At 40.7% G+C, this 13,476-nt stretch overlaps 1 protein-coding gene across 2 annotated transcripts in view; it reads right to left on the bottom strand.

The window, feature by feature from the left end:
* The window catches only part of fam193a (family with sequence similarity 193 member A), a 208,792-nt gene that overhangs the window by 73,560 nt on the left and 121,756 nt on the right, over nucleotides 1–13,476 (bottom strand). For both annotated transcript variants that reach the window (XM_063049561.1, XM_063049560.1), the window contains exon 3: nucleotides 5,241–5,486. In XM_063049561.1, the coding sequence (XP_062905631.1) occupies nucleotides 5,241–5,486 (246 nt within the window). The remainder of the gene's footprint in view (nucleotides 1–5,240; nucleotides 5,487–13,476) is intronic.

Genomic DNA, 13,476 nt, shown 5'->3' on the forward strand with positions numbered 1-13,476 from the left:
CTGTAACACTCTGACTGTAAGAGTAGTCCTGACATTTCACCTTGGAGAATACTTTGAAACTACACTTCCTACACCACTCCCCACAAATCAATTTAGTGAGTTTTTCCATTTTGATAAGTCACAGCTATTCAGTGGGTGACAAAAATCAAGCTGGCTCAAGTAACAGGGCCAGTTTAATAACACTTCTTAAATTTAAATATTTCTGCTCTTTCCTTTTTATGTTTTGTCTGCCCTTGAAGTTAACGGGGTTAAGGCTGATTTATACTTCTGCGTCAAATCGACACTGTAGGTACGGCGTAGCCACGAACCCTACGCAGAGCCTACGCAGATTCCTATGCCGTAGCCTGACGCACATCTCTCCCAAGATGTAACTACGTGTCGCAGCAACGCAGACCGCAACAACTGTGATTGGTCCGCTTGGTAGCATCGCATTTCAGCCTACGCTGTAACAGCTTCCCATTGGGCGACTGAAGGGCAGGGAAGGAACTCTGGCTGCTGCAATGCTTTCCATAAAACTTTACAGACCTCTGAAATTATGGAGGACATGTTTCACTTTTACGAAAAAAAGACACTCGCTTTAAACTTGATTACCCCGAGAAAGACTACCATGACCATGAAGCCTTGCACGGGCAGGTGTGTGCACATGCGCGAAATGCCCGAATTGCAGAGCGACACAGACACACCAATGCACAAGTATAAACGCTCACAATGTGCGTAGGCTACTTGCGTAGGTTACAGCGTCCATTTGACACAGAAGTATAAATCAGCCTTTAGGGTTCCACAGCTACCTTCACCCGTCGAGACAGCATGTCTCATTCACAAAGAACAATAACAAAGCAGGGACATTCTGCCCAATTCTCAAACTCTCTTCCAAAGTCTTGCCATATGATCACCAGGAAAGCAGAATTATCACTAGACTCTGAGCCTATGCCACAGCAACACAGGTTATTTTGGGATTTTTTTTTACTGTGTTAAAGTGACTCACATTTGATATAATAGGTAAATGTTACTTTAAATATTAAACACAAATAACTGTAACAATTTCAAAGCTCAGGTTATATTTTTTATAATTTTAATTAATGCTTAATTTTAGAGCCCATAATATCAAAGGAGAATAATTCCCTTCAGATGTTTACCATTCCATATCTAACAAAAGTCAAACTGATGCTCCCCATTGACTCTCCTAAACCTCGATTACTTTATAATAGGTCTGATTCCCTTAAGATGTTTTACAAATTAATTGTACAGCATATTGTATTTCAGCTCTCAAAACAGGTGGTAAATTTATTTTTACAACCCAGTACATATTCAGCCCATAAACTAAAGATGAAATGCCATAAATCTGTGACATGTGCGTGTTCTGTTGGGAAAACTAATTCATGGAACAAACAACAGCCCACATGCAAAGCATGCACCGTGAACTGACAGCATAACAAGTTAATAGAACTTGTTTCTCTAACTCACAATAACACTTCAAACATCATCTCTGGCAACGAGCTAAGGGCTTACACTTGCTCGCTCTAAGGTCCAACAAACCCTAATTTCAACAATTTGTATTTCCATTTGAATTAAACTGCCAAACTTATAATTTCAGACAACACTTCTTATATAGTTGAAGTTTATTGCTGGAACCTTAAATTTTAAAAGCTGTGAGAACAAAGCACAAGAAATTTTATTCGGCACTTGATCTGAAAGAGTTTGATGTATTCTATGACTGAACTTAAGCTTCACTAATTTAAAATACAGTGGATTCTGGTTAATCAAGTCATCGGTTAATTCAGGCAGTAGCTTATTTGGGACAACTCTAAAAGAACACATGAAAATAATCGAGAAAATAACCAGGATTTCCTTTGTTTATTTGGGATACTATGCTGTTCAATTGGGACAGGAGATTGTGGCTGAACAGTGTCTAACTAGTGTCAGTCATGTGAACTTGTGTGGCTGTTAGATGCTACACCATGCTTAGCAAACAGTTTTTAAATAGTGTCAGTTGCGTGTGTTTGTGCTCAAAAAACAGTGATTTTTGTCACTCACAGTTGGTGAGAAATAAACAGCAAGATAATTTTAGAACTTTTTTTGCTCACAGCAGTTTCAGTTATTCAGGCGTGGAGATACCAGAAATAGCCAGGAGTGAAAATGAAATAATTTCACTGCTTCAACACATTAAGAACTACGAAGAATTTGAAGGCATCAACAATCATCTTGATGTTGCAATGGAAATGAAGATTTGGAGGATGCAATTGTCCAAGTGAATTGTATGGAGGCAGTACATTATCTGAACCAGGTGCGTATACTGATTTTGTTCATTTGCAGTCAATCAAAAGAACATGGCACTGTACATTGGATGAATTCTTCCATTGATAACTTATGAGCTAATACACAGTTTTACAATATTGTAATAGGATTGGCAGCGTTCCAATTTGTTCTGTATATCATTCAAGTACATCAGCGGTCCCCAACCACTGGGCCATGGACCGGTACCAGACCGCAAAGCATGTGTTTCCGGGCCGTGAGGAAATGATATAAGTCAGCTGCACCTTTCCTTATTCCCTGTCACGCACTGTTGAACTTGAACATAGGGTTGCCAACTGTCCTGTATTTGCCAGGACATCCCGTATATTGGGCTAAATTGGTTTGTCCCATACAGGACTGCCCTTGTCCCATATTTCCCCCGCTAAGGTAGAGCGTTTCTATGAAACCTTTCATGCCAAAATGGCGTGAAGTGAAGAAGCAATTACCATTAATTTATTTGGGAAAAATTTTTTGAGTGTTCTCAGACCCAAAAAATAACCTAACAAATCATACCAAATAACACATAAAACTGAAAACACATAAAACCAAAAATAAACAACACTAACATATAGTAAAAGCAGGAATGATATGATAAATACACAGCTTATATAAAGTAGAAATAATGTATGTACAGTATAGTTGGGAAGATGAAGGCAAAACCAATTTGCAGGAAAAAAAATCGGCACGTACACGCATGTGCACACAGGTGCCCGCACAAGGCTTCATGGTCATGATAGTCTTTCCTGGGGTAAAGTGTCCCAGGAGTTGACTGCTACTTTTGTCCCTTATTTGGGAGTGAAAAAGTTGGCAACCCTAGTCTGTAAAAGACATGTTGAGGTGAGTTTAACCCTACTTGAACACCCCCCCACCCCCCGGGTCCACAAGAATATTGTCAATATTAAACCAGTCCACGGTGCAAAAAAAGGTTGGGGACCCCTGAAGTACATAATTTGTCACTCAGTTAAATGGTAGTTTGTCTTTTTTTAAAAAATACCTTTTTGACTATCTTGGGCTAGCTGCTAAATTGGACCAAATTAGTCCCGACTAACTGGAATTCGATAGATAGATAATATTACTCAGACAATGTGCATGACCTTGGGGGATCTTAGGCAGATTCCAACCAGGCTTGGTGTGCAGGGGTCCATGAGGTCACGAAGAGTTGGATTCGACTCAATGACTGAACAACAACAACCTAGAATTCATTGTGTTTCAAGTAGTATAGCAAATTATTTCTGTACTTCATTCTGGTAACTAAGTCAAGTATTCTGAGCACAAATATTCTTCATACAAAGTCAAATATGAACCAACTACAGATGTTTTGGTGAAAATTCCAAATTTCTCCAGATTTTGGAATTGTGGTTCAGGATTAGAAATTTAAAATGTCATATCTTAAGGGTGGGAAGAACCACCAGGAAAGCACAAGACTGAATTTAATATCACTCATGCCAGGCAGCATCTATAGGAAGAGGTACAGTCGACATGGACGGTCTCCTCTACTGTAAAGATGAAGCCACACTCAGGTTGGAGGAACAACACCTCATATTCCGTCTGGGTACCCTCCAACCTGATGGCATGAATACTGACTTCTCTAACTTCCATTAATGCCTCACCTCCCCCTCGTACCCCATCCGTTATTTATTTATTAATTCCCGCCCCGCCCCCCCCCGCTCCTTTTTCTCCCTCTGGAGCTCTCACTATACTCCTTGCCCATCCTCTGGGCTCCCCCCTCCTTTCTTTCTCCCTAGGCCTCCCGTCCCATGATCCTCTCATATCTTTTATGCCAATCAACTTTCCAGCTCTCAGCTGCATCCCTCCCCCTCCTGTCTTCTCCTATCATTTTGGATCTCCCCCTCCCCCTCTCAAATCTCTTACTGTCTGCTCTTTCAGTTTGTCCTGATGAAGGGTCTCAGCCCGAAATGTCGACCGTACCTCTTCCTATAGATGCTGCCTGGCCTGCTGCGTTCACCAGCAATTTTTATGTGTGTTGCTTGAAATTCCAGCATCTACAGATTTCCTTGTGTTTGCGTTAATATCACTCATGATGTTTAGCTCAAATCTATCTTCAAGGACAGGATGGAGCACTTGGTTAAGTAGATCAAAAAGAATCAGTATGAATGCGAGTATTCCATGTGCTATGCCTGACATACCTGTTTTTTTTTAAAACAATGGTTTCTTGTTCATAGAAAGGCAATTTTGGATATTTTCTTAGCAATGTTAGACTAAGATGTGTAGCAGGAAAGGATTTGGGATGCCATATACAGAGACTACAGAAAATTAGTGCAAGGTTACAAAGAGCAAACCAACTACGAAGGGGGACTTTGTCCCAAAGAAAGGCTGGCTTTTGACAAGGTAAAATGACACCTCATTTGGTTATGAAGAGGCCACTGCACAGGGACAAGAAAGGCTGCAGAGGGTTGTAAAATCAGTCAACTCTATCATGGACACTGGCCTCCCCACCACTAAGTACATGGTCGCACATCCTCAAAGGCGATGCCCCAAAAAGGTGGCGTCCATCACAAAGGATTCTCACCACCCAGGACATACCCACTTTTCATTACTACCATCGGGGAGGTGGCATAGGAGCCTGAAGCCCGACACGCAATGTTTTAGGAACAGCCTCTTCCCCTCCACTAGATTTCTGAACAGTCCATGAACTCTACCCTCACTCTTTTCACTCTATAACTGCCCCAAAACAACAAATTTCACGAAACATCAGTGATGAAAAACATAATTCTGATTCATTCAATAGACTTAGTACAAAACTAGAAAACTTGCACCTCCAGTGAGGTCTTCTGGTCATGCCAGGAGTCAAATTCACCAGAATGACAAAGGAAACAAGACAGTTTGATGCAAAGTATGAACAGGGAAAAGTTCTAAAACTGACAAATAATTAAGTAACTGAAAAGTCAAATACACTGAAATCACAGCTGGAAGCTTGTCATCCTTACCACTAGAGTTTGCTCCAGAGAAACTTGCCGATCATCCTTTTCAACAGTACGCCTGCAGTCCGGACACACCCACAGAGGAAGGTGCAATATGCTGTTTGTTTTCGGAGATGTAGAAAGTGCCATTTTGTTTGGGTTTGTAATCCCACTCTCAGAGAGTGAAGAGTCTTTACGTTCACTTCGACACAGGAGGCATCGTTCTCCCGTTGAGTACGGTGCCCTCTGACCCAGACCAAAAGTGAATGGTGTCTATAACAGAACAAAATAGCAAATAAATTCATCGGGAAGCAAAGTGAAAGCTATATTCATCATCTAGCCCAGTGCCTTCCACTAAGTATTAATAATATTTGGCTGGAGTGTTTCGATATCCTCATCATCTCACTTCAGCAGTCTGAGATACCCACCTGATTCAATTACACCATTGCCTAGGAAGAACATGGTAACCTGCTTCAATGACCAGTAACACTTACACCCAGAGTGATGAAGTGCTTTGAGAGGTTGGTCATGAAGAATATCAACTTCTGCCTGAGGAACAAATTAGATCCGCTCTGATTTGCTTACCATCTCACCAGGTGAGCAGATGTTACCTCAGTGGCTCTTCACTCAACCCTGGAATATATAGCTAGTGAAGATGTATACATCCACTAGCTCTTCTTTGACTTCAGCTCAGCATTCAACACTATCATCCCTCAAAACTAATCACTAAGCTCCAAGACCTTGACCTTGAGACCTCCTGTGCAACTGGATTATGCAAGAAAATGAATCACAAGGTCGTATATATGCTGACATATGCATACTTTGATAATAGAATTGGAATTTTTGAACTTTCAGCCCATTCAGCTCGTCCCAATTTCCTGAATTTGGACCACATCGCTCCAAACTCCATCCTTCCATCCATCTATTCAATTTCTTCTAAAATGATATGAATGTACTTGTCTCAACTTCCTCTGGCAGTTTGTTCCACACACTCCCCATCCTGTGTGTGAAAAGTGGTCATTCAGGTTTCTTTAAAATTTCCCTTCTCGGCCTAAAGCCATGCTCCCTAGTTTTGGACTCCCCTACTGTGGAAAAGACTTAACATCCACCTTACTATATTGTACTTTTAAACATTTTGATAAGGTCATCTCTGCATTCCAAGGGATGTTTCCTCTTCTACCCTCTAATGGCTGACAAAACTAAGGGACAATTGTGATAAGAGCAATTTTGGAGGGATTGCTATTTCAACAGGTGCTGATTTGAACTCACTTTGTTGATGGGGATGAAATCCACAGGAAGTTGGGAAAATCTGCTCAAAGAAACCAGGAATAATTTACATGTAAGCATGTAAATGAGCTCTAAATACTGCACGAGTTAAAGTCAAACTAATTTTGATGTGGTTAGCACAGTAGACCACAGAATTATTGTACCACTGGAGAAAGTAGTTTGGGTTTTGTTCACAGAAGCTCCTTTCTAACCTCATTATTTTCCTCAAATTCCGATCCAATTCCTTTTAGAAAATGCTGACCACTGCCACCATGCTAACAAGAAATGAATTCAAGTTTGAGTTTATTGCCTTTCAACTGTACACATGTATACAGCTAAATAAAACAATGTTTCTCATAGTGTTTCTGGGTCATAATTATACACCACATGACAGAAAATTTTAAATAGCCTTATACTTGTGCATTTTTAACATGTTGCCAAATGATCAAACAAGCAGTAAACTACAACTTGGATTAATATCTAGTCGTCTAATATACAGGTAGGTACAGCAAGTAGAAAAGTTATCTGAAAAGTATTTATTGTCAGAGGAAGCAAACACAAAACTGCAAAGATCTTGCTTCAGTTACAAACAAAACTCAGACCACATCTGGAGTACAGTGCACAGCAGAGGTCTCCTCCTTTATGGATGTTAATGTTTTGGAAACAGTTCAGTGTTTTCTTAAGACTAAAAGCTCGAATAAAGTTTTTGAGGAAAAGTTTGATGGCCTAACTTTTATTTACTGCAGTTTAGATTAGAAAAGTGATTGAAACACAAGATCAATAACATGATTGTGGAGAGGATGTTTCCTCTTCTGGGAGTATCTATTTAAAATACAAGAGGATTTTTTCTTTTGGCAATCACAAGTCTTTGAAACCTCTCCTCAAAGGAAGGTGGCAGCAGTGTCCTTAAATAGTTTTGTGGTAGAGGTAGATAGGTGCTTTGTACAAAAAGGGGGTGGAAAATTACTGTAGGCAAACAGGAATGTGGAGTTGAGATGATCAGTTCAGTCTTGATTTAAGTGTTGAAGGTAGTGAGTGGCCTTCTAATTTATATGTTTAGATCAGGGGTGTCAAACTACTGGCCCACGGGCCACATCCCGTGAAGGGGTCCAATCCAGCCCGTGGGATGATTTGGGGAAAGAGAAAGTATATTCATGACCATTTATTATGTATCTGTACAGCAGCCGCTCTCTCTCCCACCGCTGTCTGCGCCGCCTGCTGTGCTGGCAGCTTGCTGTGTGTACTTAGAAAACAACAGATGGCTGTTAACCACCCGCTGTGCATAAGCACCTACCACCCTGCACTGAAGACCACTAGGGCCCCACTTACATCATGACACACAGTATAAACACACAGAGTACTCAGGTAAGTAACACCTGTAGCAAGGCTGAGACTGTTTGCTGCTGTGGTTCAAAATGCTTTCCAAGAAAAGAAAAGTTGACATCAAAGGTCGGATATTCAATGATAATTGGAAAGATCGTTTTTTTCTTCTGTGAGGTCAACAGCAAACCTGTGTGTCTGATATGCTCGCAACAAGTGGCTGTGGCAAAAGAGTACAATATCAAACGACACTATGAGACGTCACACGTACGCAGGATGACTCAGAACACAAAAGGTAAACGAGCTTGAAGCAGCTCTGAAAAAACAGCAATCAATGTTCACCAAAAGTCGAGAGACTCATGATGTAGCTGTCAAGGCTAGCTATATTATTGCCAACAAAATAGCTGCTACTTCGAAGCCATACTCAGAGGGGGAATTCATCAAAGCATGCATGCTGACAGCGGCTGAGCTGCCGTGCCCTGAGAAGAGACAGGCTTTTGGTAACATCAGTTTGTCAAGAAATACTGTGGCAGAGAGAATCACAGACTTTGCAGGAGATTTGAACAGTCAACTAAAAGACAAAGTGAAGTCATTTATTGCCTTCCCTATTGCAATTGATGAGAGCTCTGATGTGACTGATGTAGCTCAATTGGGAATATTTATTCGTGGTGCTGATGCATCTTTGACCGTCACCAAGGAGTTTGTGGAGATGGTGCCCGTGACAAACACCACAACGGCAAACAACGTTTTCTCCAACCTCGTTGAGAAACTCAGAGAGCAAGTTCAGACAGAGAATCCACAGCAGGAATTCTGGCATTTTCATTGTATTGTACACCAAGAGGCATTATGTAGCAGGAGCCTGAAAATGGACAATGTCATGGATGTAGTAATCAAAACGGTTAATTTTATTAGAGCCAAGGGACTCAACCATCAGCAATTTGACACTCTTTTGTCCGAAAGTAATATTGGACACGGCCTACCCTACCACACTGAAGTCTGCTGGTTGAGCAGAGGGGTTGTGCTCAAACACTTTTTTCAATTATGTGCGGAAATTGGACTATCCATGAACAAGAAAGGGAAGTCAGTGGCAGAATTGGATGACCCAGACTGGCTTCATGATCTTGCGTTTTTGGTGGATATAACAGAGCACTTAAGTATGCTTAATGTTAACATGCAAGGCCGCAACAAACTTGTTATGGAAGACTACGACAGCATTCGTGCCTTTCAAATTAAATTAGACCTGTGGGAGATGCAACTATCCCGGAGCAACACAGCTCATTTCCCCTCTTTCCAGTCTGTGCGTGTCGCTCATGGGAATAATGACAATATGGACAGGTACAAGGACAAAATATCACAGCTGAAAAGTGAGTTTCAGAATTGTTTCCAAGTCTTCACTCAGCTCGAGAAGGAATTCTCACTATTTTGCTCGCCATTTGCCGTCAACGCAGCATCAGATGTGCCGGAGGAACTCCAAATGGAACTAACTGAAATTCAGTAAAACTTGGCTTTGAAATATAAATTGGAGACTGTGCGTCTGGACTCATTCTATCAATACCTGGGACCGATGTACCCCCAGATGACAGATTTTGCCTCAAAGATCCTTTGCATGTTCATATCTCTGTGAGCAGGCGTTCTCCAAAATGAACATTAACAAATCCAAACTGCACTCGCAGCTGACAGACATCTAAAATATGAAAATCACAACTGCCCAGAAACTGGTCCCTGATGTTGACAGGCTAGTTAAAGCCAAGAGATGTCAGATGTCTGGAAGCAGCAAGTGAAAAATGAGTGACACTGTTCAATGCACTGTGACATGTAAGCAAAATGCATTATGAAATATTGACTGTCATAATATTGTGATTCATTCATTTTCTGACTATTCTATTATTGTGAATGTGATCACTTCAATAAAAATTAGAGGCTAACTGTGTTCATTGTCTGAGTTTGATTACTGGAAGCAGGCTAATAAAAATTAGGTGCAGTTGTGTAGCCCACATTTACAATTTGTTTCATTAGGTCTACATTTGTGTCCACTAATATTCAACTTCAAATGGTTTATTAATGGAAAGGGTGTGGCTCCCGAAACAATCTTAGCCAAAATAGCATCTTTTTTTCTCTCTCTCATCACAACTTTCTTGTAGCCTACCACTGTAAGTTAATACCAATCATAAAAATAATGCTTGCTAGGTAATCTTCTTCATAAGAAACGAAATTCGTAAAGTGAAACACTTTGTAATTATAGCAGAGACTGAGTTACATGAGAGTAGGTTGAATAAACGAAGGCAACGAAGGCGCGCACAACTAATCTGGCCCGCATTTTGCCCAATCCGGCCCGTGACCTAAAATGAGTTTGACACCCCTGGTTTAGATTCTAATTCGTTCCAAATTCCAACAAAGGCATGAACCCTTTACTGTACTTACTTCATAAACACAAGTTCTAACTGCACCAAAATAACAAAATCTAAAGTCATTAATTTGTTGATAAATACTCAGGTCTCCAGATAACTTAATTCATTAAGAACTCCTCACACTGTGAACTAACAACCACAGGAAGAATTGCATACTGAAAGGACAATGCAAGTGTAGCAAAGAGCCACGTGTCCCCATTTTTTTTCACATACTTTGCCTTTACTTTCTGTAAACCCACGACCGTGTTGTCACCCACAGCTCCAATCTGCTAATTAAATTTCCTAACGATTTTTGTTTGGCCTTATCTCAAATAAAAACGAAGCAGCCTACAGAGAAGAAGTAATCACCCTGACACAGTGGTGTCAAGAAAACAACCTCTCCCTCAATGTCACAGAAACAAAGGAGCTGGTTGTGGACTACAGGAGGAATGGAGACAGGCTCAACCCTATTGACATTAATGGATCTGGAGTTAAGAGGGTGAACAGTTTTAAGTTCCTCGACATACATATCACTGAGAATCTCATGTGGTCTGTACATAACGGCTGTGTGGTGAAAAAGGCACAACTGCGCCTCTTTTACCTCAGACGGTTGAAGAAGTTTGGTATAGGCACCCAAATCCTAAGGACTCTCTACGGAGGCACAATTGAGAGCATCCTGACTGGCTGCATCACTGCTTGGTATGGAAACTGTATTTCCCTCAATCGCAGGACTCCGCAGAGAGTGGTGTGGACAGCCCAGCGCATCTGTAGATGTGAACTTCCCAGTATTCAGGATATTTACAGAGGCAGATGCATAAAAAGGGCCTCAAAGGATCACCGGGGACCCAAGTCACCCCAGTCACATACTGTTTCAGCTGCTATCATCTGAAAATCAGTACCACAGCATAAAAGCCAGGACCAACAGGCTCTGGGACAGCTTCTTCCACCAGGCCATCAGACTGATTAATTCACACTGATACAATAGTATTTCTATGTTATACTGACTGTCCTGGTGTACATACTGTTTATTACAAACTACTATAAATTGCACATTGCACATTTAGACGGAGATGTAACAACAAGATTTTTACTCCTTCTGTATGTGAAGGATGTAAGAAATAAAGTCAATTCAATTTGAAGATTACATGGGACATTAAGAAATCAAAAAGTTCCAAGACATGCCAAGAAAACTCTGTATGGAAAATGGAAGAAATTAGTTCTTCCATTTCCATAAACTTTCATGATATTTCTAATCAAAACAGGCATAAGTTGAAAGAAATATTGAAAGCAAACTGTCCCAGTAGAGCACAGCTTGAACTAAGTTATGAAACTGCTGCATCAAAAGAAGCTTGGTGAAATCAGGAAATTTCCTATTAGGAGGTGGTGAGCAAGCAAGATAAGAGAGAAACTATTGACCTACCAGGGTGAGAAATATATTTAATATTCATTTAAGATGGCTGCCTTTTTCCACTGAGGTTGAATGAGACTCGGGCGCAAGATCATGTGTTAAGGGTGACAGGCGGAATGTTTAAGAGGAACATGAGGGGGAACTTCTTCACTCAGAGGGTAGTAAGAGTGTGCAAGGGCTGCCAGTGGAAGTGGTGAATGCAGGTTCTATTTAACCACTTGAAGAATTTGAATATGCATATGAATGGAAGAGGTATGGAGGACTATGGTCCTCCTATCGCTCATAGGAGGGTTGATGGGTAATAATAGCAGAATAATAGTTCAGCATGGACTAGATAGACCTGTTTCAGTGCTGTGGTGTTCATAGCTCTTTATGACTCAAATTTTTACTGATTTTCAGATTATATTAAAATGTTCAAATGACTGGCAGCTCCGAGGTAGACATACTGGGAAGGAGACAAAAGACTACTTCACAACATTAGTTCACACTTCTGAGGGAATTTAAGAGCTCCATGAATTGTAAATTTATGGAGTCTAATATCGAGGTCAATGAGGTAGGTAGAAGAAAGTTATCTATACACAGACCTGATAAGCCAAATAAAGCAATGTGAATTGCTAATTAAATACCCCACCAGGGTAAAGATAACATATGTGGTAGTTTTGAGGCTAGCAGTGAAAACAATATATTTTCAGGGAGGGGAGCCTGGTCTGGCTTGCACAAAATTGTTTCCATCAAGGCAAGGTAAGTTTTTCAACCTAGCTATTCTTTGCCAGGAATCTAACCATGCAGTACACTTATTTTTGTTGCTTCTCAGACAACCTAAAGCTTTGCAAGAACTGTTGGCCAATGTACAATTCTTCTTTGGCCCCTTCACTGTAGAAAGAAAAATGCACAATGGTGTATTACCAAACAAATGTACATCTATATTGTTGTCCAATAACGAAACTAACATGATTTAGTCTCAAAAATGTAAAATAAGAAATGCTAATTGCTATTGCTAATGACATATAGGCCATCTTTTTCCAAAATCAATTTAAATGTGTAAACCTGTAATGAATGGAGAAAATTCAACAATAACATCTGGATTGCTTGTAACGAAGCATGAACAAATTGTCTGGATGACTACAGTACTCTGAATCAGTATGACATACACATGCAAAACCCTGGTTATGGTAACTCTACATGGTGGGGTGAGGTATGAAAGCATAGCAGCTAGCGTAACCCTTTACAGAGCCAGCTGGGGTTCGGGATTCAAGTCCGTAAGGAGTTTGTGTTCATCCTCCTGTGTCAGAGTTTCCTCTGGGTGTTCTGGTTTCCTCCCACGTTCTAAAGATGTACAGGTTAAGGCTAGTAAGTTGCAGGCACGTTGGTTTGGACCCTTACCCTCAGCATAGCCTCAGACTATGTTGACGTAAGTGGTGAATTTCACTGCATGTTTCAATGTATGTGACAAATGAAACTAATCTTTATCTTAATGAGAACCTGACCTGAGATGGTCTTATTTGTTATAAGACAACTTATTTGTGGGGAAACTAAGTAACTGAGCAAATTAAGAACTTCAGTGTTCTCGTGGTAACACAGTATAAATCCATGGTTGTGTAATGGTCGTTGTGACACAATTACAACTTGGCTGAGTTTGGAGTTCAATTATGGTGCCATCTGTTGGTGTTTGTATGTTCCCTCTGGGTGCTCTGGTTCCACACCCCCCCCCCCACCCCACAGTCCAAAGACATAGAGGCTAGTAGGTTAATTGGTTATTGTGCATTTTGTCCTGCGATTGGGTCAGGGTTAAATATGTGGGTTGCTGGGCGCTGCAGCTCATTGGATCAGATGGGCCTATTTCATGCTGCATCTGTATATAAAAAATAACAAATAACTTCAA

The sequence above is a fragment of the Mobula hypostoma genome, chromosome 5 (assembly GCF_963921235.1).
Source record: "Mobula hypostoma chromosome 5, sMobHyp1.1, whole genome shotgun sequence".
NCBI classification, from domain to species: Eukaryota; Metazoa; Chordata; class Chondrichthyes; order Myliobatiformes; family Myliobatidae; genus Mobula; species Mobula hypostoma.